This window comes from Pelophylax lessonae (assembly GCF_965119305.1).
Source record: "Pelophylax lessonae genome assembly, chromosome: 2".
NCBI classification, from domain to species: Eukaryota; Metazoa; Chordata; class Amphibia; order Anura; family Ranidae; genus Pelophylax; species Pelophylax lessonae.
Window position 1 is genome coordinate 641,437,898 of NC_138769.1, and position 21,922 is coordinate 641,459,819.

Below are 21,922 nucleotides of genomic sequence, written 5' to 3' on the forward strand. Positions count from 1 at the left end.
TTTTTTTTTTTTTGAGAGGGAGGGGTTATGTGTGTCCCTAGGGGCGTGATTCTAACTGTGATTGGCTGTGGCTTGAGGTGTAGGAACAGTGATCAACGGTCCTACATAGTAGCCCCGTATGATCACTATTCCTACACAGGGGAGAATGACAGGCGGCTTGTTTACATCAGCCGCCTGCCTTTCTCCCTCTGCACCGACGATCGCTGAGTGACCGGCGGACATCGGTTCGCCGGTCACACGCGCGGGGGGGTCCGTGACCGCGCGGGAGCGGGAGCGCGCCTCCGGGGGTGCGCGCTCGCTCCCTAGACCCTCACAGGCTAGCGACGTAGTACTACGTCGCTCTGCCTGTGAGGGGCTGACTGCCGACGTAAATAGTCGTGCGGCAGTCGGCAAGTGGTTAAACGCCACGGCATACCTGAGTATTGTTGCTGACCATGTCCATCCCCATGCTGACCATGTCCATCCCCATGTCCCATGCTGACCATGTCCATCCAATTTGTATGGCTGAACTCACATTGCATTCACACGAAAATGCTGCAGGAACTTTTTTTTTCTGCACTGGAATCGGACTGCATGGCTGTTCACACCCATGAGATCCGATTCCTGTCCGAACTCAAAGTTCGCACTGCGATCTTCGAACCGAACTGGGGGCGTCATTAACTTTGTATTGACACCTGTAGTGGTTCGCAGAGGGAAGTGTGAACTGTCTGGGAGAGAGATGCGATGCACTGGAATCATGCTGGTTCCCGCATCGCAATAGTGTGAACCCGGGTTACATATGGCTTTAAAAATTGTGCGACTTCGTCTGAACTCGCACGATTTCAAAGCCACATTTCAGTGCCACTTCGGGTGCGACTTGAAAGAGATCTGTGCGACTTCACGCACAGATCTCTATTGAAGTCACACCTGAAGTTGCCAAAAGTAGTGTAGGAACTACATTTGGAAATAGGTGCGGCGTTGCAAAGTCAAAATGATTGGAAGAGTGCTATTGACTTGTCTTGCGATTAGACCTGTCAAATCGATCCAATGTGAACGAGGGTTTAGGGCTCTTTCACACACTATGTCCATCAAACGGACTCCGCTTTTCTCAGCGGGGGATCGAGCCGCCGATCCCCCGCTGAGCAGAAGGATGACAGCTGTGTCTCTGCGCTGTGTGCGGAGACACAGCTGTCAGTTCCCCATGCATCTCTATGGGAAAAATAGGATGGGAACGGACCGTCAGTCCGTTCTCACCCGATCCCATCCGATCCGATCCGCTGGACGGATGGAAAATAGGGTTTCCATCCGTCCAGATTTGACGGATCGAATCGGGTCGGATGTCAGCGGACATGTCTCCGCTGACATCCGATGCCCTATAGGAATGCATGGGGGGACCGTTCAGATCCGCCAAAAAAACGAACAGGCAGATCTGAACGGTCACTGTGTGAAAGGGGCCTTATTGTCAAAGCTTAATTGAACAAGCCAAAGTTAGAAACTGATTGGTTACAATGCACAGCTGCAGCAGATTCTTTGTGTACCAGTTTTAGTAAATCTCCCCCACTGTGTTTGGAAATGATTTGATATGATTCAATAATGTGTACCTGTCCTCTGCCAGTCCCTGCAGCACCTTTCCCCTGTCCAGTCCTGGGTGCCCCTGTATCCCTGTATATATGTCATTGAGGAGGAGGAGGAGGAGGAGGAGGAGGGGGGAGAAGTGATACTCAGCAGCACAGCGCAGTCACAGTACAATCTGCACTTACTGAGCTCCTGGCTAATTATTAATGGCCAGTCCCTCCCTGCTATACGGGACTGATCGCAGCTCATGGTTGGCACCTGATAAATCCATCTGGATCGTGGCAGTAGCAAAGGCAGTCCTGGAAGATGACAGGTGTCAGGGCAATAGTCCTGTGGCTGGCATGCTGCGTCTGGCATGGGAATGCAGAGAATGTATGGGAAAGGTTTGCCAATCTACCTTACCCTAAGGATAACTTGTTCCTCTATGACACCTTCCCCCCGGGCTTCATGTGGTCTGTGGGCACATCTGCTTATCAGGTAGAGGGTGGCTGGAGGCAGGATGGCAGGGCACCGTCCATCTGGGACACCTACTGCCACAAAGAAAGACGAGCCACTGGAGATGTAGCCAGTGACAGCTACAACAACCTGTTCAGGGACAAGGGTGCTCTCCAGTTCCTGAGGGTGTCCCATTACAGGTTCTCCATCTCCTGGTCCCGGCTATTCCCTAATGGGACAGAAGATGGGCACAGCCAGGCAGGGCATTCCTATTACCGGGCTCTCATTGACATGCTGAAGGAGGTGGGCATAGAGCCCGTGGTCACCCTCTACCACTGGGACTTACCCCAAAGGTTGCAGGACCTGTATGGTGGATGGCTCAATGAGACCATGGTGGACATCTTCCAAGCTTATGCCAAGGCATGCTTCAAGCTCTTTGGAAAGGATGTCAAGTACTGGATTACCATTGACAACCCATATGTAGTGGCATGGCATGGGTATTCCACTGGTAAATTACCTCCTGGCATCAAAGGAGATAAACTGCTTGGGTACAGAGCTGGACACAATCTTATTAAGGTAAGGTGTAGGAGGAGGTGTGTATTTGTGTCTATATTTATATTCCAAAAAAAAAAAAAAGAATGTTACCCTTTACATGAAATTTAAAATATGTTACATTTTTGAATGTTTAATCTCTCCTGTCTATGTACTGGATATTTTCTGATCATGCACCTGTTGAATAGATGTAGTATTGGGCAAGTTAAGTTTTTATGATATAACATAAAGGGGGAGGGGGAGGGGAATTGACTAAAACTGGTGCACATAGAATCAGGTGCAGCTGTGCATAGTAACCAATCAGCTTTTATGTTTTAGGGTCCTTTCACACCGGCTTTCCGCCCGGCGGACTCTGTTTGGGTCAGCGGGGGATCAGTCCGCTGATCCTGGGTGACCAGGCGGATGACAGGTCCGTCTCTGCTCTCTGTGCAGAGATGGACCTGTCAGATCCCTGCTCTCCTCTATGGGAGACTGGATGAAAATGGATCGCTTGTCCGTTTTCATCCAATCCTATCCAATTCGATCCTCCAGACAGATGGATGGAAAATAGGGTTTCCATACGTCTAGATTTCTCACGGACAGGATCGGATCAGAGAGCAGCGGGTTTCAGCAGGGATGTCACCACTGAAATCCGTTGCTCCATATGGCTGCATGGAGCATCCGATCAGGTCCACCTGAAAAACTGACAGGCGGACCTGGTCGGAAAGCCAGTTTGAAAGGGACCTTATTGTCAAAGCTTAACTGAACATGCTGAAATTAGAAGCTGATTGGTTACTATGTGCCCCAGTTTTAGTAAATCTCTCTCAAACTGTCATCAGGATAGTCACCAGTTTCCATATGTACTGTATTTACCAGTTTCCTTTTGTTTTTATACATTTATCCAGTTGTTCTCAACCACCTTATTGCAGAGGAACACGTAAAATAATTTTCACATCTTGGGGAAACCTTACTAAAACCAATTCATTGGGGTTCAATTGGGGAGGGTTAAATTGAAGAAAAACCTCTTAACTATGCTGGTCAGAAGGAAAAATGCAACCCTACAGTGGTTGTAAAAAGGCTACCCTAAACCTAAGTTTGGGGGTTAAGAAAATGCAGTTGGGCTGTGTTTTTGCTATTTCCAACCTCCCCCCTTAAGTTGCAAGTTAGCCAGATGAGGTTGTATACTTGCCGTGGTCACAATGCTTTGCTTTGCGGTGCAGCAAGAATTATACACTGTCAAAACCCAAGGTGTGTTGACCTTTAGGGGTTAAAAACAGGCAGTGAGAAGGCAACATAGTGCCTCCAGCTGCCTGTCAAACGCCCTTTGAAAAGCAATCTGGATCAGTCTTCAGAGGGCAACATTCCCTTACAGACAGATAGGAAGATCACTGGTGTCATGCTGCCAACTCTGCCAAGTGGCATTGGCCCTGAAAATATGAAGACATAAAATGGAAGGTTAATCAGTCACAAGTCAAGGAATCCCCTAGCAACCTCTGGTGAACCCTAGGAACCCATTGCGAATAAATGAATTTACCTATCTTAGTAAGGTTTTTTGGGGGGAATGGTGCATACACAATATTTTTAGATTTTAGAGCCAGACTGGGATGGCATATGTTAGAATCCGACATTAATGTGTAACTTAACCCTAAGAGTGATGTTCTGATTTATGTCCCCGTCTGCCCCATATGGCACATTATTTTTATTTTTTTCGGGGGCCGTTACCTAGTTTTGGCCCCCGCTCTTTGCCCCCAGCCTTCTAGGACATGTCACAGTTCCCAGAAGGCTGCGGGACTATTCACACAGCATATTGCGGCTTGCGCATGTCGGCTTCCCTTAGTAAACATACTGATGTTGGGACCCGAAGACCAGCAAAGAACCGGCCCGGGTGAGGACAGTGCTAGATCCTTGGATAGTTAAGGGTCCTTACAGTATTTGTAGCTGCTGACTGAAATTTTTTAATTATTTTTTTTTTTTTGTGGGTTAAGAGCCACCATACTATTAGGGATGTAGCAGCTTGAGAGTCGAGGACTGAAAGTGGTACAAGCAATACCCATAGCAGTGTATCAGATGTCAGCATTCAAAGTTTGCTTTGTGCACTGTATGACTAAACATATAGTATTTAAGGTGTATACCTAACCAAAAAGGGTTTTTTCTCTGATTTTGGATAGAGCAGGGAAGGATTAGAACCCCTGGTAGATTTTGACTACAATCAGGGCTCCTTTAACCACTTCAGCCCCGGAAGGTCATGACAAGGCCATTTTTTTGCAGTACGGCACTGCGTTATTTTAACTGATAATTGCGTGGTCGTGCGACGCTGTACCCAAATAAAATTGATATCCTATTTTTCCCACAAACAGAGCTTTGTTTTGGTGGTATTTGATCACCTCTGCATTTTCTTTTTTTTTGTGCTTTAAACAAAAAAAGACCGACAATATGAAAAAAAAAAACAATATTTTTTTACTTTATGCTTTAAAAACATTCCCAATAAAGAAATGTAAAAAATCTAATTTCTTCGTCAATTTAGGCCAATATGTATTCTGCTACATGTTTTTGGTAAAAAAAAAAAAAAAAAAAAATTTGTGTATATTGATTGGTTTGCGCAAACGTTATTGTGTCTACAAACTATGGAATTTTACTGGTAATGGCGGCAATCAGCGTTTTTTAGTGGCGGACAAATCTGACACCTTGTAACACTTTTGGGGACCAGTGACACTAATACAGTGATCAGTGCTAAAAAAAATGCACTGTCACTGTACTAATGACACTGGCAGGGAAGGAGTTAACAACAGGGGTGATTAAATCTTTAAATGTGTTCCCTGGGAGTGCTTGCTAACTGTGTGAGGGATGCTTTGACTGGATGAAGACAAAGAGCTGTTTTATTGCTTAGCAGAAACACAAAATCTCGATATTCTCCTCTGATCGGCAGTCTGCCTTGTTTACATGGGCAGACCGTGGTTCTGCATTTCTCGGTAAAGATCGCCAGGTGCCAGCGAACATCGGGTCCACTGAACCCTCTGATTGGCTCCCACTATGTCCAATCAAAGAGGGAGCAGGTCACCGGTAGCGCACTTGCGCGCCCCAGACCCGGTGCACAAAATGACTTACAAATACGTAATTTTGCGCAGACGGGCAGCCCTGCCACAGTATATCTGCATGGGGCGGTCCATACGGGGTTAAAAAAAATTTCCCTGAACTAATTTCACGATGACAACAGTTTCACCAGACAGGAATTGAGGGAAAATCTGCAACAAGGATACAGAAATCGTTTCATCATTGGATATGCAACTGCCGTGCTGGCTATTTTCTTCTATCTATCTATCTATCTATCTATCTATCTATCTATCTATCTATCTATCTATCTATCTATCTATCTATCTATCTATCTATCTATCTATCTATCTATCTATCTATCTATCTATCTATCTCTATCTATTTTTTTATCACTGTCAGTGCCTTTGTTGCAGATTTTCCCTAAATTCTTATCCAATTAAACCTTTGTTAGCAGAACAGTAAGGCTCGGTTCACACTGCCACGACTTGGGATTCAATTTATGAAACCCCAAGTCCCATGACATTTGAAATCCCATGGTAGTCAATGAGAGCTGTCTTAATTAGCACTACTGAAGTCGCTTCGACTTTAGAAAAGGTTCCTGTACTACTTCAAGGCAACTTCTACCTTACTTGTGCCCATAGACTTTATTGTAAGTCGCCTCCAAGTCTGATCCTAATCTATATTGATGTGATTTGGATCCAGCATTACAGGAAGATTACTCAGGCTTTCTCTGAAAGTCGTTTCAAAGTTGCATCAAAGTAGCACATAAGTCGCATCAAGTCCCCCGCAAAACACTGGCAAAGTTGCACTGTAAGTCATGTGACTTTCAGGTCACAGAAGTGTGTTAAGTATGGGTAAGTCTCTCTGCAGTAAAAACCCAGCAGGGCTTCTAAACTTTCCCCTATCCAAAAAAAATATTTTTGGTGGGCATACAATTTTTTGAAGGGTACATTTTTTATTATTTGTTTTCTTTTTGACATGTGTAGCACCCTCCTAGGTAGATGCTAGAGAGGGAGTATGGTTGTTGGCTCTGTCTGCCTATCAGAGGAGCAGCAGGTAAATTCTATATTTCTCTCTGCTTAACAGGGAGCAGGATCTGTGAGTTAGGTCTGCTCAATGTGCTCAGTGTGTGATTCATGTGGTCTGAGGGAGTGTCCCCACTGGTCCAATGGGGGAGGCACATTGCACAGTGGAGGAAACCTGACCAATGGGCACACAGGCTTTTATACAGCCCCAGGGATTGGCACAGACTGCTGTCTCTGTGCATTGTGGGGTGTAGTATAAAAAGCCAGTGGCCATGTGCTCAAGGTCTTTGGCTGGGGAGCAGAGTCCCGGAAGGAGGGTGGCAGCTGCCTCCTCTTCCTCAGTGGTTGATGTATGGTCACAGGCAGTCGACTTGGTGAGCCAGAAGTGTGGAGCTGAACCCAGAGGTCCAGGAGAGCTTACTGAAGGAGTTGAGGCACTGGAGAACCCTGGAAAGCAGTATCGTGAGTACAGAGGATCGTGCCTAAGGGCCCGGCCAGGAAGGGGGCCACTCTGGAGTAGAGTCAGTGGACGGGTGTCAGCTGGTGGATAGAAAGGGGTACTAGTCGTGTGCCCTGAAGATAAGTACTAAAGGAACATTACCTCAGATTCGTCTAGTGGCAGGATAAAGCTGCAGCCTTGCCGCATTCTCAGATAGAAGTCCTCAGCATTGTGAATAGTTCAAGTGTTGGAGTATCCCACTCATCCCTTCTAACATCCCATATCAAATAAAACAACAAAAACAACCACCCCTAGACTGTTCATTGACTGAGCCAAGGAAGTAGAGTGTTAAAATTTTGCATGCAGTTGCTACCTGAATTCTAGGGGTCCTAAAGGTGTGAAAATCCAGCAGCCCTCAAGGGGGCAGTGCTACATTTGGGGGCTCGTCCGGGATATCATCCTGGGTTACCGCAATGGTCGCTAATGGCAAAGGCCGAGAAATCTTGCAAAATAACGTCATACTTTCTCAAGAAATGTGCTGGAGTGCCAAGAAGGAGAGTGATGCCTGCTATACAGGGATTAGGGAGAGTGGGATGAAGAATCAGGTTCACAGTGATGGTTGCCAACAGCAACGGATGGACTTTTGTCAAAACTGTAATCTGTTCTTTCAAGAAATGTGCAGGAGAGTTGGAGGAAAAGAGATGCATCATACTGTACTAAAGGATTGTGCCTGCTTTACAGTGATCGGTGCAATTGTGGATGGAGAAAGTGGCGGCCCAGGGCACGTGGATCGGTTTGCCAGGGGCCATGTCTGGACATGCACTATGGAGAAAAATGTTGACTGTGCAATTTATGACAGCGGGACACTTTTCCAAGACAGCATGGTGAGTGCTGTCTGTACATGTGCTATCAAGAGAAATGTCGGCCATGCAATGCCTGACAGCGGGACAATTCTCCAAAATAGCAAGGGAGATCAGTTCGCCTGGCGAGATGGAGGTGCAACTGAGGCCCAGGTGCAGACAAGGATGGCGGATGCGTGCGGATTGAGAAGCACGATCTGCTGTACAGTGATCTTCATGCTGGCTGAGCTGAGTTGGAGCGGCAGTGAAAAGGTTACTGTGTCGCAAGGGAAAGCGCGCGCTGAAGGGATCTGCCTAGCAGGAGGCGCCACCGCCAAAGAATCAGCTAAACTGGAGTTGTGGGTTGAGTCGCCGCCCATGAACAGCCAATCCAGAAGAAGGAAGGGAGCCTACAAATTGCCACCACTTTCAGGTGTAGCTGAGAGGGAGACACATGTGTGGAGGAGCAAGATGACAGGTGCCGGAGTGAGCTGGAACGCGGAGGCTATCCCACGTGTTGGCGGAGATCTTGTGGAGTGGACTGGTATGCCGATGTCAACCCTGTGGGATACTGGGGTGCGACTTGTGCCCGACGGATGGCTGGCATTGTGTACCGGAGCTGGCGTAGAACATTTGGGTCTGGTATGTAGTCAGTGTCTAAATGTTACTATGCGGCTGCAAGTTTGGAGCCAGTGTGGGCACTGTGGCAATCTGCTGCTGCGGGCAGAGAAGAGTGACGGTCAGCCCAGAAGATTGAATGTGATGTGGAAGACTGAAGTCACTCGTGCTCTGTCAGCTTCTGAACCGGGAATTCCTGTGGGCAGAGGAAGAGGAGTGCTTGGCCGGGACCAGTGGCACCTGCCTGCACTACAGTGTGCCAAGTGAGGGAGACCCGCACTACAGAGGTAATGTTCATTCAGGTAGTAAGGGCCGAAGAGCGGCCACCTTATGCATGGAAGACTGCAGTGGCAGACACCAGCACCGTTCAAACAATGGCAGAGGGGAGTTGATGGCCTGTGGTGGGAAAGACTGTGAGTGTGAGCAGTGAGGAAGAGGCCGGGGCCATTGACGTGGGGTCTCCTAGCTTCCAACATTGCAGTAGATCCTTGGAGGAGGGAATTGATGTCTGGAAGTCGGAAGAGGAGACAGAGTGGGACTGGGGAACAGATGAACGGAGCAGTTCAGGCAGTCTTAGCATCCCTGATGAGGAGACAAGGGATTCAGTGGTACATGGTCAGTGTGCCAGATTCTGGGGTTCTGCGAGGCCTACGCTACATGGGTCCCAGACCTATCCCCACCTCAAACCTACGCCCGGGCTCTGGAACAAAACTAGGCCTATGCCTCCCTCATCACAAGAAAGGAGACCCTGTATTCCCCGCCTGGGAGAGGCAACAAACAAACCCTCCCCAGGTTCTCCAGAATGCAACAGCTGATACAGAAGAAGGTGGCCTTTGAATATGAATATGACTATCCTTATGCTCCTAGGGAGATAATGCTGGAGATAGAGGCCAGGAGAAAGGCTTGGTGGGACGAGGCTGTGTGGGACTTTCTCTACATCCCAAAACCCCACCGCAACCAGTCTAAGCCTGAATTGTGGAAAACCTTCCAGTCTGTTAAAGCCATTTGGAACTTAGGGCGGGCTATCTACATTGACTGTGTAGAGGTCCGCCGCCCAAATGGATCTAGACAGGCTTGGTCCATCCGTGTCAGAGACTCTGAGGGGAAGGTTGTTTGGAACCCACATCCCAATTACTATTGCTGAGGATGCAGGATGTTACCCTTTGCAGAGCTCCATGTGAAAGGGGCCTTAGGCTTCCTAGTTGGGCATTTGATTTTTCCTACCTGCTTCTGATAGAAGCTTCCAGAACATAGGTCAGGGAAAGTTAAATGTCCAGTATGAAAATTTATCTTGCCCCAGATAATCCTCAGAGGTGATATATGTTTGAGATGCCTTTCAGGAGTGTTCATTCCTCTTCTGGCAGGAGTCTAGTTATACTGGGGCTGCTGCCCCTGGGAGGCAGCTAGAGTGTGATTCCAAAAAATTACACCAAACTATCTCTACTCATATACCATATGTTTTGCCTTTAGGTATACCTTAAAGTTGAAAATTCACTCTGTCAATCAACAATGACTATTTGCAATTCTAATTCTGCTAACAATAGTAAATAGATAGCCAAGTATATTATACATACTTATTTTACTTTTTTTACTTTTTTTACATTTCTTCAGTTACTTCCTGGTTTCTAGGAATAGGCAAATTATATCATACATCCCAGGAATCTTCAAGAGGGGACAGTGGCGTAGCGTGGGGGGTGCGGAGGGGGCCACTGGCATCGGACGCAACATTTACTGGGGTGCATCCCACGCCCGCCATCCGCAAGATCATAGTGTCCCCCATCCATTTATTGTGACAATGCCCCGTCCGGCGGCCCGCTCGCCTGCTGTTTCCTGCACTTGGCTGCTTTACTGCCTCTTTGTGCAGGGCGAGGGGCAGACGCTGAATGTGTCACATGCGGGCAGGGGGCGTGGCTGGTCATGGGTGAAGATGGCAGCCGGTGGCACGGTGCATGTGCAGCACCGCTCTTGGAGTCTCTCCCTGCTGTCCGGGTCGGCTGCCTCCATGCTGGCTGCTGACTCTGACACGCTGGCTGCTGCTGCTGACACACTGTGTCTCTCCTCCGCTCCAGATCGCCTCCTCAAGTCGCCAGTGTCTGGACACAGAAAGAGGTGAGTGATGTGCTGTCGGCCCTGGGGACCCAGGGAAGTGGACATGGGAGGGGGGAGATAGGTCAGTGTAGGTGTCAGTGTAGTTGTCAGTGTAGGGGGTCAGTGTAGGGGGGTGTCAGTGTAGGTGTCAGTGTATGGGGGGGTCAGTGTAGGTGTCAGTGTATGGGGGGGTCAGTGTAGGGGGTGTCAGTGTAGGTGTCAGCGTATGGGGGGTCAGTGTAGGGGGTGTCAGTGTATGGGGGGGTCAGTGTAGGTGTCAGTGTATGGGGGCATCAGTGTAATGGGGGGTCAGTGTATGGGGGGTCAGTGTAGGGAGGTCATTATAGTGGGGGCAGAGTAGGTGTCAGTGTAGACGGGTCAGTGAAGGGGGTCAGTGTAGGGGGGTCAGTGTAGGTGTCATTGTAATTGTCAGTGTAGGGGGTAATTTTAAGGGGGGTCAGTGTAGGTCTCAGTGTAGAGGGTCAGTGTAGGGGAGTCAGTGTGTTGTGTCAGTGTAGGGGGTCAATGTGTGGTGTCAGTGTGTGGGGTCAGTGTAGGGGGGTCATTGTAGGTGTCAGTGTAGTTGTCAGTGTGTGGGGTCAGTGTAGGTCTCAGTGTATGTGGGAATGTAGGGGTGATCAGTGTAGGGGGGTCAGTGTAGGTGCCAGTGAAGGTGTCAGTGAAGGGGGGTCAGTATAGGGGGTTCAGTGTAATTGTCAGTGAAGTTGTCAGTGTAAGGGGGGTCAGTGTGGGGGGGTCAGTGTAGGGGGGTCAGTGTAGTTGTCAGTGAAGTTGTCAGTGTAAAGGGGGTCAGTGTAGATGGGTCAGTGTAGGTGTCAGTGTATGGGGGAGTCAGTGTATGGGGGGGGGGGGTCAGTGTAGTTGTCAGTGAAGGTGTCAGTGTGGGAGAAGGGGGGTCAGTGTAGGTGTCAGTGTATGTATAAGGTAGGTCTGTGTAGTGGTCAGATAGGTCAGTGTAGGTGTCAGTATAGTAATCAGGTAGGTCAGTGTAGGAATAAGGTAGGTCTCTGCAGTGGTCTGGTAGGTCAGTGTAGGTATCAGTGTAGTTGTCTGTGTAATGGTCTTGTAGGTTTGTGTAGAGGGCGCAAATTACTTACCTTGCCCCAGGCGCTGACAACCCACGCTACGCCACTGGGTGGGGATAAGGGTTTTTTTAAGCTAAGCACACCCTCCTTCCTGTATGCCTGAGCTAAGGGCAGATGGATTCCTGGAAATAAATGCTACATAAATCATGTGCCCTTACTCAAGATGACTGCTGCTAAAAATGCTAGGGGTTGTTTTTCCAAACTAGTTTCTCAACAAAATGAAGCATTGAGACATGCTTTAGAGGATGGATGGGTGAGTTTACTTTTAATATTGAAAATGTATTAAATAGCCTTTTTAGTTTGTGGTGCTCAGATACAGTGTAGTTCTGATTTAAATTAGAAAATGGCATGCATAGTAATTGTTTTATAGTGATATAACCTATGACAGTTTTTCTTTCAGAAATATCCTAGTGGATATTAAAGGCAACTCTATTAGTTTCAGATTGAGTTGTTAGCAGTGGCGGCTGGTGAAGTTTTAAGATGAGGGGGCGCAAGACCCCGCCCTTCCATTTTGACCCCTCCCATTTCTCAGAAGCCCCACCCCTTATAGACTCCACCCATTTTGCCCCCTGTATTTTGCTTGCAAGAACCAATTCTCCCAATATATCACATATTAAGGGGTCCATCAGTACTAGTATATCCCATAATAGGGAACAGGGGCCCTATTATGGGATATACTGTGAGAGACATCCTATTATGGGATACATGGACTGAGAGTGGCACAAACCCCACAGTACAGACCCCCCCAGCACAAACCCCTCAGGCACAAACCCCGCACAAACAACTCAAGCACAAACCCCACAGTACAGGCCCTCTAGCATAAACCCCACAGTACAGGCCCCTAGCACAAACCCCACAGTACATGCCCCCTTCAATATAGTGACCAGTATAAATGCCCCCTTTCAATGTAGTGACCAGCATAGATTTCCCCAATGCAGTGACCAGTATACATGTCCCCAATGCAGAGCTATGCGTGCGTGCCTCCAATGCAGTGACCACCAGTGTACATATCCCCAATGCAGAGCTATGCGTGCGTGCCTCCAATGGAGTGACCACCAGCGTACATGTCCCCAATGCAGAGCTATGCGTGCGTGCCTCCAGTGCAGCCAGTGACCACCAGTATACATGTCCCCCAATGCAGAGCTATGCGTGCGTGCCTCCAGTGCAGCCAGTGACCACCAGTATACATGTCCCCCAATGAAGAGCTATGTGTGCGTGCCTCCAATGCAGCCAGTGACCACCAGTATACGTCCCCCAATGCAGAGCTATGCTTGCATGCCTCCGGTGCAGCCAGTGACCACCAGTATACGTCCCCCAATGCAGAGCTATGCGTGCGTGCCTCCAGTGCAGCCAGTGACCACCAGTATACGTCCCCCAATGCAGAGCTATGCGTGCGTGCCTCCAGTGCAGCCAGTGACAACCAGTATACGTCCCCCAATGCAGAGCTATGCGTGCGTGCCTCCAATGCAGCCAGTGACCACCAGTATACGTCCCCCAATGCCGAGCTATGCGTGCGTGCCTCCAATGCAGCCAGTGACCACCAGTATACGTCCCCCAATGCAGAGCTATGCGTGCGTGCCTCCAATGCAGCCAGTGACCACCAGTATACATCCCCCAATGCAGAGCTATGCGTGTGTGCCTCCAGTGCAGCCAGTGACCACCAGTATACGTCCCCCAATGCAGAGCTATGCGTGCGTGCCTCCAATGCAGCCAGTGACCACCAGTATACGTCCCCCAATGCCGAGCTATGCATGCGTGCCTCCAATGCAGCCAGTGACCACCAGTATACGTCCCCCAATGCAGAGCTATGCGTGAGTGCCTCCAGTGCAGCCAGTGACCACCAGTATACGTCCCCCAATGCAGAGCTATGCGTGCGTGCCTCCAGTGCAGCCAGTGACCACCAGTATACGTCCCCCAATGCAGAGCTATGCGTGCGTGCCTCCAGTAACCACCAGTATACGTCCCCCAATGCAGAGCTATGCATGCGTGCCTCCAATGCAGCCAGTGACCACCAGTATACGTCCCCCAATGAAGAGCTATGCGTGCGTGCCTCCAGTGTAGCCAGTGACCACCAGTATACTTCCCCCAATGCAGAGCTATGCGTGCGTGCCTCCAATGCAGCCAGTGACCACCAGTATACATCCCCCAATGCAGAGCTATGCGTGCGTGCCTCCAATGCAGCCAGTGACCACCAGTATACGTCCCCCAATGCAGAGCTATGCGTGCGTGCCTCCAATGCAGCCAGTGACCACCAGGATACGTCCCCCAATGCAGAGCGATGCGTGCGTGTCTCCAGTGCAGCCAGTGACCACCAGTATACGTCCCCCAATGCAGAGCTATGCGTGTGTGCCCGACAGAGCAGTGCACTTACCTGGAGGCTGAAGCCCTGTGAGTCACGGCGGCTTCTCCCTCTCCTCTTCTCCGGTCTCCTCTCCGCTCCGCTCTCTGCAATGCCGGTCCACCGTGTCCAGTGTCCACTCCAGTCGGTGCGGCAGCGATGACTTGCGCCCAGGTTACGCCCCAGAAGGCAGCCAATCGGCGCCTCTTCTGGGTCGTAAACCCCACCCCCCCCCCATAGCCACCACATAGGCCGGTGTAGCAGCGAACACATTTTTTTTTTTTCAAAACTTTATTTGTTCGTTTTGTAATTTTTTTTTCAAGACTTTATTTGTTCGTTTTGTAATTTTTTTTTCTTTTTTTTAGGGGTAGGGGGGGCGGCGCCCTGGCGCCCCCTATGCACGGGCCGCCACTGGTTGTTAGGGATTAGAACACTGGTTTTTATTGCTGCATGTGTGCCCCCCGTTAGGTAGAGTTACCCTCTCTATCTGTCATTCTTAATGCTTAACTTTACTAAAAAAAGTGAGAGTAAAATATCCCACATTTTGGTTGTCAATAGGGGCATTAGTTCTGGTGACCCTGGTGACATCCAGGGATTCCCTCACTTTGGATGGACTTCCTCTCACTTCTGATTTTGGCTATTTTCAAGGAATTGAAGAGAAATCTCCCCAACGGGACACAGATGGCAATAAATAAATAAATAAATAAAAACAGACAGGGGTTATAACCTTCCCTTACTCTGCTCAATAGGGAAAACATGTTTTTGGTGTTAGTTCTGAGATTCTGCAATTAAAAATGCTAGGGGGTTGGCAGATAAAACATGCAAAGTCTATTTTGCCCAAAAAACATTTTCTGTGGCTCCTAGCTGGTTTTTAGACCCGGTCCACACTAGCGCGACTTGTCAGGCGACTTGTCAGCCTGACAAGTCGCGCTCCCTCACAGTCCATTGACTGCTACAGGAACCGTTCTAATGATGAACAGAGCAGATAAAGTCTAAAATTATGATAATATAATGGCATGAACCTAAAGAAGAGGTAGTGTTCAACTTACCTGTTAATCTGATTTGTGAGAAACATAGCATAACTAGAGGCTGCTGCATGGGGGATGGGTTGGGCACTTGCCATAGCACCATAATGTGCAAGTATTCACGGCATACTTGCACAATTATAGAACACTCATAAAGTGCCCACCTCTAGCAATAAAAAAGGTCTAGTCTTTATTCACTGTTCTGTCCTCATCCACCGCCATCTCCTCACCTGCAGCTTCCAGGTCTTGCAATGTCCATTTTTGACCACTTGGCAACTACTGATGATGCCGTTCCTGAACTTCCTGTACATGTGCACAGGAGGTGCATTCTCCTGGCTATCTTGCTCAGCTAAATTACAACAACTGCCAGGATATTTAATTTCTAAAAGCTATGATTCTAAAAGGAAAAAATGTCAGACAGACTTATTCTGTTTTCAAGCAGTGCTCCCTTTCCAATGCCACTGTGGCACAAAAAAAGCTAAAGGGTGGTTGCACAGGTAGAATCATGTGACCAGAGTCCATAGTTCAATCAAGAAGAAAGAGTAATAGTGTAATAAATCAGAGTGTAATCAAATTGAATCGCTTTGGCATTAAACAGAGTGACATTGGCTTTGGGCCTGTTTAGTGACCTCAATAGCTTAAGCTGCAGATTACACACACAAGAGAATGATTTACCACAGTGACTCCTCACTTATTAGATGGGGACTGTCTAAGGTTTCAATCAGACAGAGCCTTCAGAAAGGGAGATTCTGCTGTGCTGTCTTTAGATAGATCATGGTTCTCTGGGAACATGTTGTCATATTTTACATTTTTATTTGTAAAACAAATTAAAAAATCTAGTAAATAAATCAGATGCTAAAACATAAGTTTAAAAATATATGCCACCCTGGAAGAGGTACTTATAGTTCTCAAAGGAGCACAAGTCACCACACTTGTAGTCCATTGAAACCTCCTCTAGCCCTGTAACTAAAATCGGAGCTCCACCCAAAAAGGCATACTCTGCTTGTTTGCACCCTCCTGACCCTCCCTTCACTGCCACATCGGCTCCCACTTCCGGCTCAGATCACCACGGAATTCTGAACTGGAACTCCTTCCACCGCAGTCTTCTGGGACACATCACAGGTTCCAGAAGACTACAGGACCATTTACAAGGCGCATCTCGACTGTTGCATGAGCAGAAGGAAACCGGCTGTGAAGCAACAAGGCTAAACTTCCTGTTTCCCTTACTTCAGATGCTTATAAATTGGTGACCTGGCCAATCCTGTCAACACCTCATCCCAATGGAAGATCTAAACACAAATAGAAAAAAAAAAAAAAAAAATGGGACTATGTAGGTGTTGACCTCCCCTCTTAGTGCTACTAAAAGTACACATACATTACATAAAAAATCTTGCTTTATTCAATACAAACATGAAGTAAAAAGGAAAATTTTGAAGAGATATTGCTAGAGATGAAGTAAGAGGCACCACATCCCATAAATTGAGTAACTACAATAGAGGGGGGCAAGTGGGACTTTAACTGTGCTAAATGATGGAGAAAAATCTGAATTCTCAAAAATTGTACATTTTATTACACATAGAAAGTGAGGACAAGACAATACATCAATATAAAATGATAAAATCAAGAAAATGCACTCGAAAATATCAACTCTACGTGTTTCGCCATCTTCATAATAGCTTCTTCAGGAGTTTTCATAGACATTTCTCGAGAGTGAACATTTCTAGGTAACAAAGGGAAAAGACATAAAAAACATGACGTGTATGTATATAGGGCTTATCTCAATGGTCCTAATGTTGAGTGCCCAATTAATTTACATAATTATAAAGACAATGATACCAATAAAGTACCTTAAGATGACCTGAGCCCTTTCTTATGCCGAAGGTGGAGGTAATAGAGGTGACGCCACCAAAACAAGCACAGAGGGGGGGGGGGGAGCCAAGACCCTCAGACTCCTAGAGTTGACCCATAGAGAGGGTGACAGCCAGGCTAGAAATGATAGGTAGAGATAATAAAACCAGAGCATAGAAATACATTTCAACCCAAAATTGCTATGTCTCCAATTGGTATGAGGCTAAATATCAGGTAGAAAAGTTACCAAGATAGTCACCTGATTATGAAAAAATGTGCAGTTGATTCCCTAGGTACCTCAATGTAACAAAGACAGGAAGGGAAAATGAAGTCCCCTTAATATCCCCCAAATGGGAGGTATCCCTTGAAACAAAAGGAAATGGAATTTGTTGAAGATAGTAATAAATATAATGAGGGTCTGTCAAGTTTTGAGGGTATAAATACTTACCCAAAATTGACAAGATTCAGCACCTAAATTGTCATGCAGTATTCAAAAGTTCACCGCCATTTCAATTCAACAAGTTTTCCAATAGTACACAAAAATGAAGGAGACTGCACGGGAAGAAAAAGAAAAAGGCATGGAAGAACATCATCAGCGTTGGAATCTACCAAAAATATATCGAGAGAAGCAGGGTTTAAAAGATTTCATTTACCGCAAATGGTCTCAAAGATCATGTATCGTTCCCCGGTGGTCTAGTGTAATACTGACCATGTGGCGCCGGCATTTATACACCCCCTCCACTCCCTCGGCGTCTGACGTCACCGAGGGAGTGAGAGCGAGGTACGCCCAGTGGTCCAATGGAGGCCGAGAAGGAAGTGCGTCATTAGGACGCGACCGCATCACGTGATTCCGCCGGAACCGGAAGGTCGGGGATGACAACATCCGGTCCGGACATGAATGTAAGCAGAGGAGGTAACAGGTTGCCGAGAGGCAATCTAAAAAGGGATCCAAAATGAAACTGACAGCATCGCCGAAAACCGGATTTCAAGGAAATATATCCGCAATGCCTATACAATGGGGAAAGAATCCAAAGACACAAGAGGGTCATAAAAAAGAGAAAATTACCCCATCTAATAGATAAATCAGTATTGTGATACAGATGACAATTAAATAGAAAAGAGATGTTAGTGAAAACTCCATAAAAGGACAACTGGGCGTTTTGAAGCGGTGCTGCTACTAACCAGGTTGGACCATTTTTCCTGGAAAATAAATGTAGGGCACCGCGGGTGCCCATATGGGCAACCATAATAGAGGCTGAAAATAGGCTCGAATCCAAAAGGTCCCCTAATGTGCCTGCCCCGGGGTGTGCCACCTACAATCGCATCCACGTAACGGCGGGGGTCAGGAAAAAATATATGATGGACAATTCACAGAATATTCTTGTTCTTTAAACGGTAATTAAACCACATCTACAAAAATAAACACATGTAGGCAATTTTGCCAAGATATATAGGATGTGCCAATAAAGGCACCTAAAAGGAGAGGACTTTGTAGCAAAAGTACAAGATCCAAAATGCTGACCAGCTACAGAGATCCTGTGCTGAATCAGCAATAAATACAAATGACATTATCTAGCCTAGAAAGGGTTTGAAACTAATGGATTCATTTATACCTGGATACTGAATAGCTGATAGGTTAAATATCCACTTGGTTTCACGTTGCAATAGGTTTCTATCTACACTTCCACCTCTTTCATTCAGTGGGATGTGTTCCAAGGCAAAAAAAGTCATCATCCTATCATCAAAGCCATGGTATAAACCCATGTGTCGGCTAATGGGACTTACGAACTTTTTGTTTTTGACAAGTTTGACATGGTCACGAATTCGATTAAAGAAAGGCCTTTTTGTTTTGCCTATATAAAAGGCTTTACAACTACAATACATTATATAGACAATTCCTACTGTTTGACAATTCGCATAGAAATTTGGTCTATACAGTTTTCCATTAGGGAGAATGATTTCACTTACATTAGGTAGATATCTGCAGAAAGACAGGCCTGCAGAAATATGGCCTTTTATTACGGTCCCGCAGCAGGATCCTTTCGTAGAAGTTCTGCAGTGGGCTCCCTTCCTGCAATCTTGGGGCCTCCCCACAGTGGTGCAATGCCAGGGCCCGGTCGCAAGTGTGACTTTTGCAATCCTGGAAGTTCACCCACTGGTTTGCTACTGGGCCCCCTGGAGCATGGGGCCCGGTAGCAATCGCAACCCCTGCAACCCCTGTAGTTACGCCCCCTGGTTGGTGCCAAAAGCGATCCACCTCCCGCCAATGCCGCCTGTAGCGTGCTTCCACCAGAAGGCGTCACATTGGAAAGTGCTATCGCGCATGCGTTGAGGTTTTGCGCATGCGTAATAATGGCAGGACGCATGGTCTCCGCCCCGCCAACCCATTGTGTCATCCATCTCACCCGCAGCAGTGGTATGGATGGAGGAAACAAGGGGGGAAGAGGACAGAAAATAAATTATCGCCACGTCCCACCACAAGTCCAGATCAGGGCGCCACATACACTGGAAGCCAAACAAAGATAAACCAACTCTGCCTTAACAATCCCAAGAAACATTCCTTCGATAGGGCAAAAAGAAAAGAAAAAAGAAGACACCCACAGACACCAACATCAAGGAAGCCCAGCCACCAGGCTACCACCACCCTATCAACCCAAATATATTATAAATTAGCTCAAAATCAGGCTACATAAAACAGCCATTAATACACAAGACTAACTAAGTGGTGGTAGGGATAATATTAATAGACCAACAACTAAAAACGTACAAGAACCCAGGTTTTCTAAAATATATTGAAACCATACTGATGCCCATAATTCCCACCTTCTTTTAGCTATCCATGCATGGGGACCCCAAGAAAAAGACTTACACAATCCAAGTTGAATGTCAAAAACAGCCCCCCCCCCCCCACCAGGGAGAGAAGCCCTATGATGTATTGTAATCCCGGGCACCTGAAATAACCATATTCTGCAAATACGAACCGGATTCCTCCAAAGTTTCTTACGATCCATTCAAAGCTAATATATTATTCAAAAAAGTTCCTAATATAATAGATCCCAGAAATATCTAATGGACAGGTAAATGGGAAGAAAACTTACAAAAAGCATTTATAGCTGATATATTTATTGAGGCCTGGAGGTTTTGTGGCATTAGGCTGAAAAATCCATTGAGTTTCCAACTGCAGCAATCGTCTGTCGATATCCCCTCCCCTGGGCGACTCCTTCACATGCTCTAAAGCAAAAAACCTCATATGGTTCAAATTAAAATTATGATATAAACCAATATGACGACTGATAGCTGACTCCATCAAGCCATTTTTAATTTTGTATACATAGTTGTGGATTTTTCATACATAGAATGCTTTACATAGGCATTCCATGTAGTAAACCACTCCTATCATTTGGCAGTTTATTAGTTCTCGAGGGGAGCATATTTGATCATTGGGTAGATGTATACTATTACTAATCCAAATCCAGTTGCAATAATTACATTTCCCGCATTTTGATGTACTTTTTTTACATTGACCCCCAGATGTACTTTGGGTCCTAGCTTGTAAATGACTCTGAGTAAGATGGTCACTTAACGACTTTGCCCTACGATATTATTACGAGGTTATTTGAGGTCTCTCCCCAATATATTTAGCTACTATTGGATCATCTTTAGGTAAATTCCAATGGCTTGAAAGAATCCTTTCCACTTGGGCATGATTCTGACAGAAATGGGTAATGATAGTGTGGGTTCATCCGCATTGGGCTTGCGATAGGAGTAGAGAAGAGAATCACATGATCTCTGTTTAGTTCTATTAATGGCTCTTTTAAGACATTTTTTACTATATCCTCTCTTTAGAAGACCATTCTGTAACATCTTTGCCTGGAAGAAGAAGTCCTCCTCCCTGCTACAATTTCTCTCAATCTCAAATATTGCCTGTAAGGTATACTGTTCTTCAAACTTAGGGGGTGGGCACTGGAGGCATGAAGAATAGTATTTGCAGCCGATGGCTTATGGTAAAGATCTGTCACAAAATTATCCTCCAAGTCTTTGAGGATCTGAATGTCTAAAAAGTCACTTTTGCTTGATCACATTCCATCGGAAATTTCAGGTTGTATGAATTTCATCCAATCCATTCCATAAAATTATCCAACTCGCTTCTAGTACCCATCCATATGAGCAAAATATCGTCTACGTACCTGTGCCATGACAAAATATGGCACAAATACATAGACGAAACACCTCCAAAGAAGACAGAACGTTCCCACTCCCCCAGGTACAGGTTAGCGTACGATGGGGCACATTTCGTCCCTATCGCCATTCCCTGCACCTGGAGATAGTGGGAACCATTGAACAGAAACACATTTCTGGAAAGAATGTATTCCAGCAATTCCAACACAAAGGTGTTATATTTCCAAGTGGTATGATCCCGCTCGCTGAGGAATTCCACAACTGTGGTCACACCCTTTGAATGGGGTATCTAACAATATAAAGCCTCAACATCTGTTGTGACTTACCATGCATCTGATGGTACATTTATATATTCTAGGATTTTAAGGAGGTCCCTCATGTCCTGACATATGGCGGTAATGATGTTACAAATGGTCTCAGGTAATCATTAATCAACTTACTAGCCTTCTCCGAGATACATTAAATTCCTGAAACAATAGGTCGACCTGGAGGGGTTTCTTTATTTTTATGCACTTTTGATAGTATATAGAAAGTTGGTATAACTGGATTTTGAACATTCGGGAAATCATATGTGTTTTTACTCATTGTAGCATCAGCATACGCTGTAGCAATAATGTCCCTAAATTCCTGATGGAATTTATTGACCTGAGTTACTGGGATTCGTCTATACCGAGATGCATTGGTAATATATACATACACATCCTGATATATTTGATATGGTCCATCACTACTACATTGCCCCCCTCTTCAGACGGTTTAATGATTACATTCTCATTTTTCTTAAGATTTATTAATGCATTTTTCTCAGAAAAGTTATATTACTATAATTGGTAGCAGTATCTGGCA

At 46.4% G+C, this 21,922-nt stretch overlaps 1 protein-coding gene across 1 annotated transcript in view; it reads left to right on the forward strand.

Moving 5' to 3' along the window:
* The first annotated feature begins 1,741 nt into the window (after positions 1 to 1,741).
* KL (klotho) overlaps positions 1,742 to 21,922 on the forward strand; it is a 98,564-nt gene continuing 78,383 nt past the window's right edge. The window contains exon 1 of the mRNA XM_082244552.1: positions 1,742 to 2,565. Within this exon, the coding sequence (XP_082100678.1) occupies positions 1,861 to 2,565 (705 nt within the window). The 5' untranslated portion in view covers positions 1,742 to 1,860. The remainder of the gene's footprint in view (positions 2,566 to 21,922) is intronic.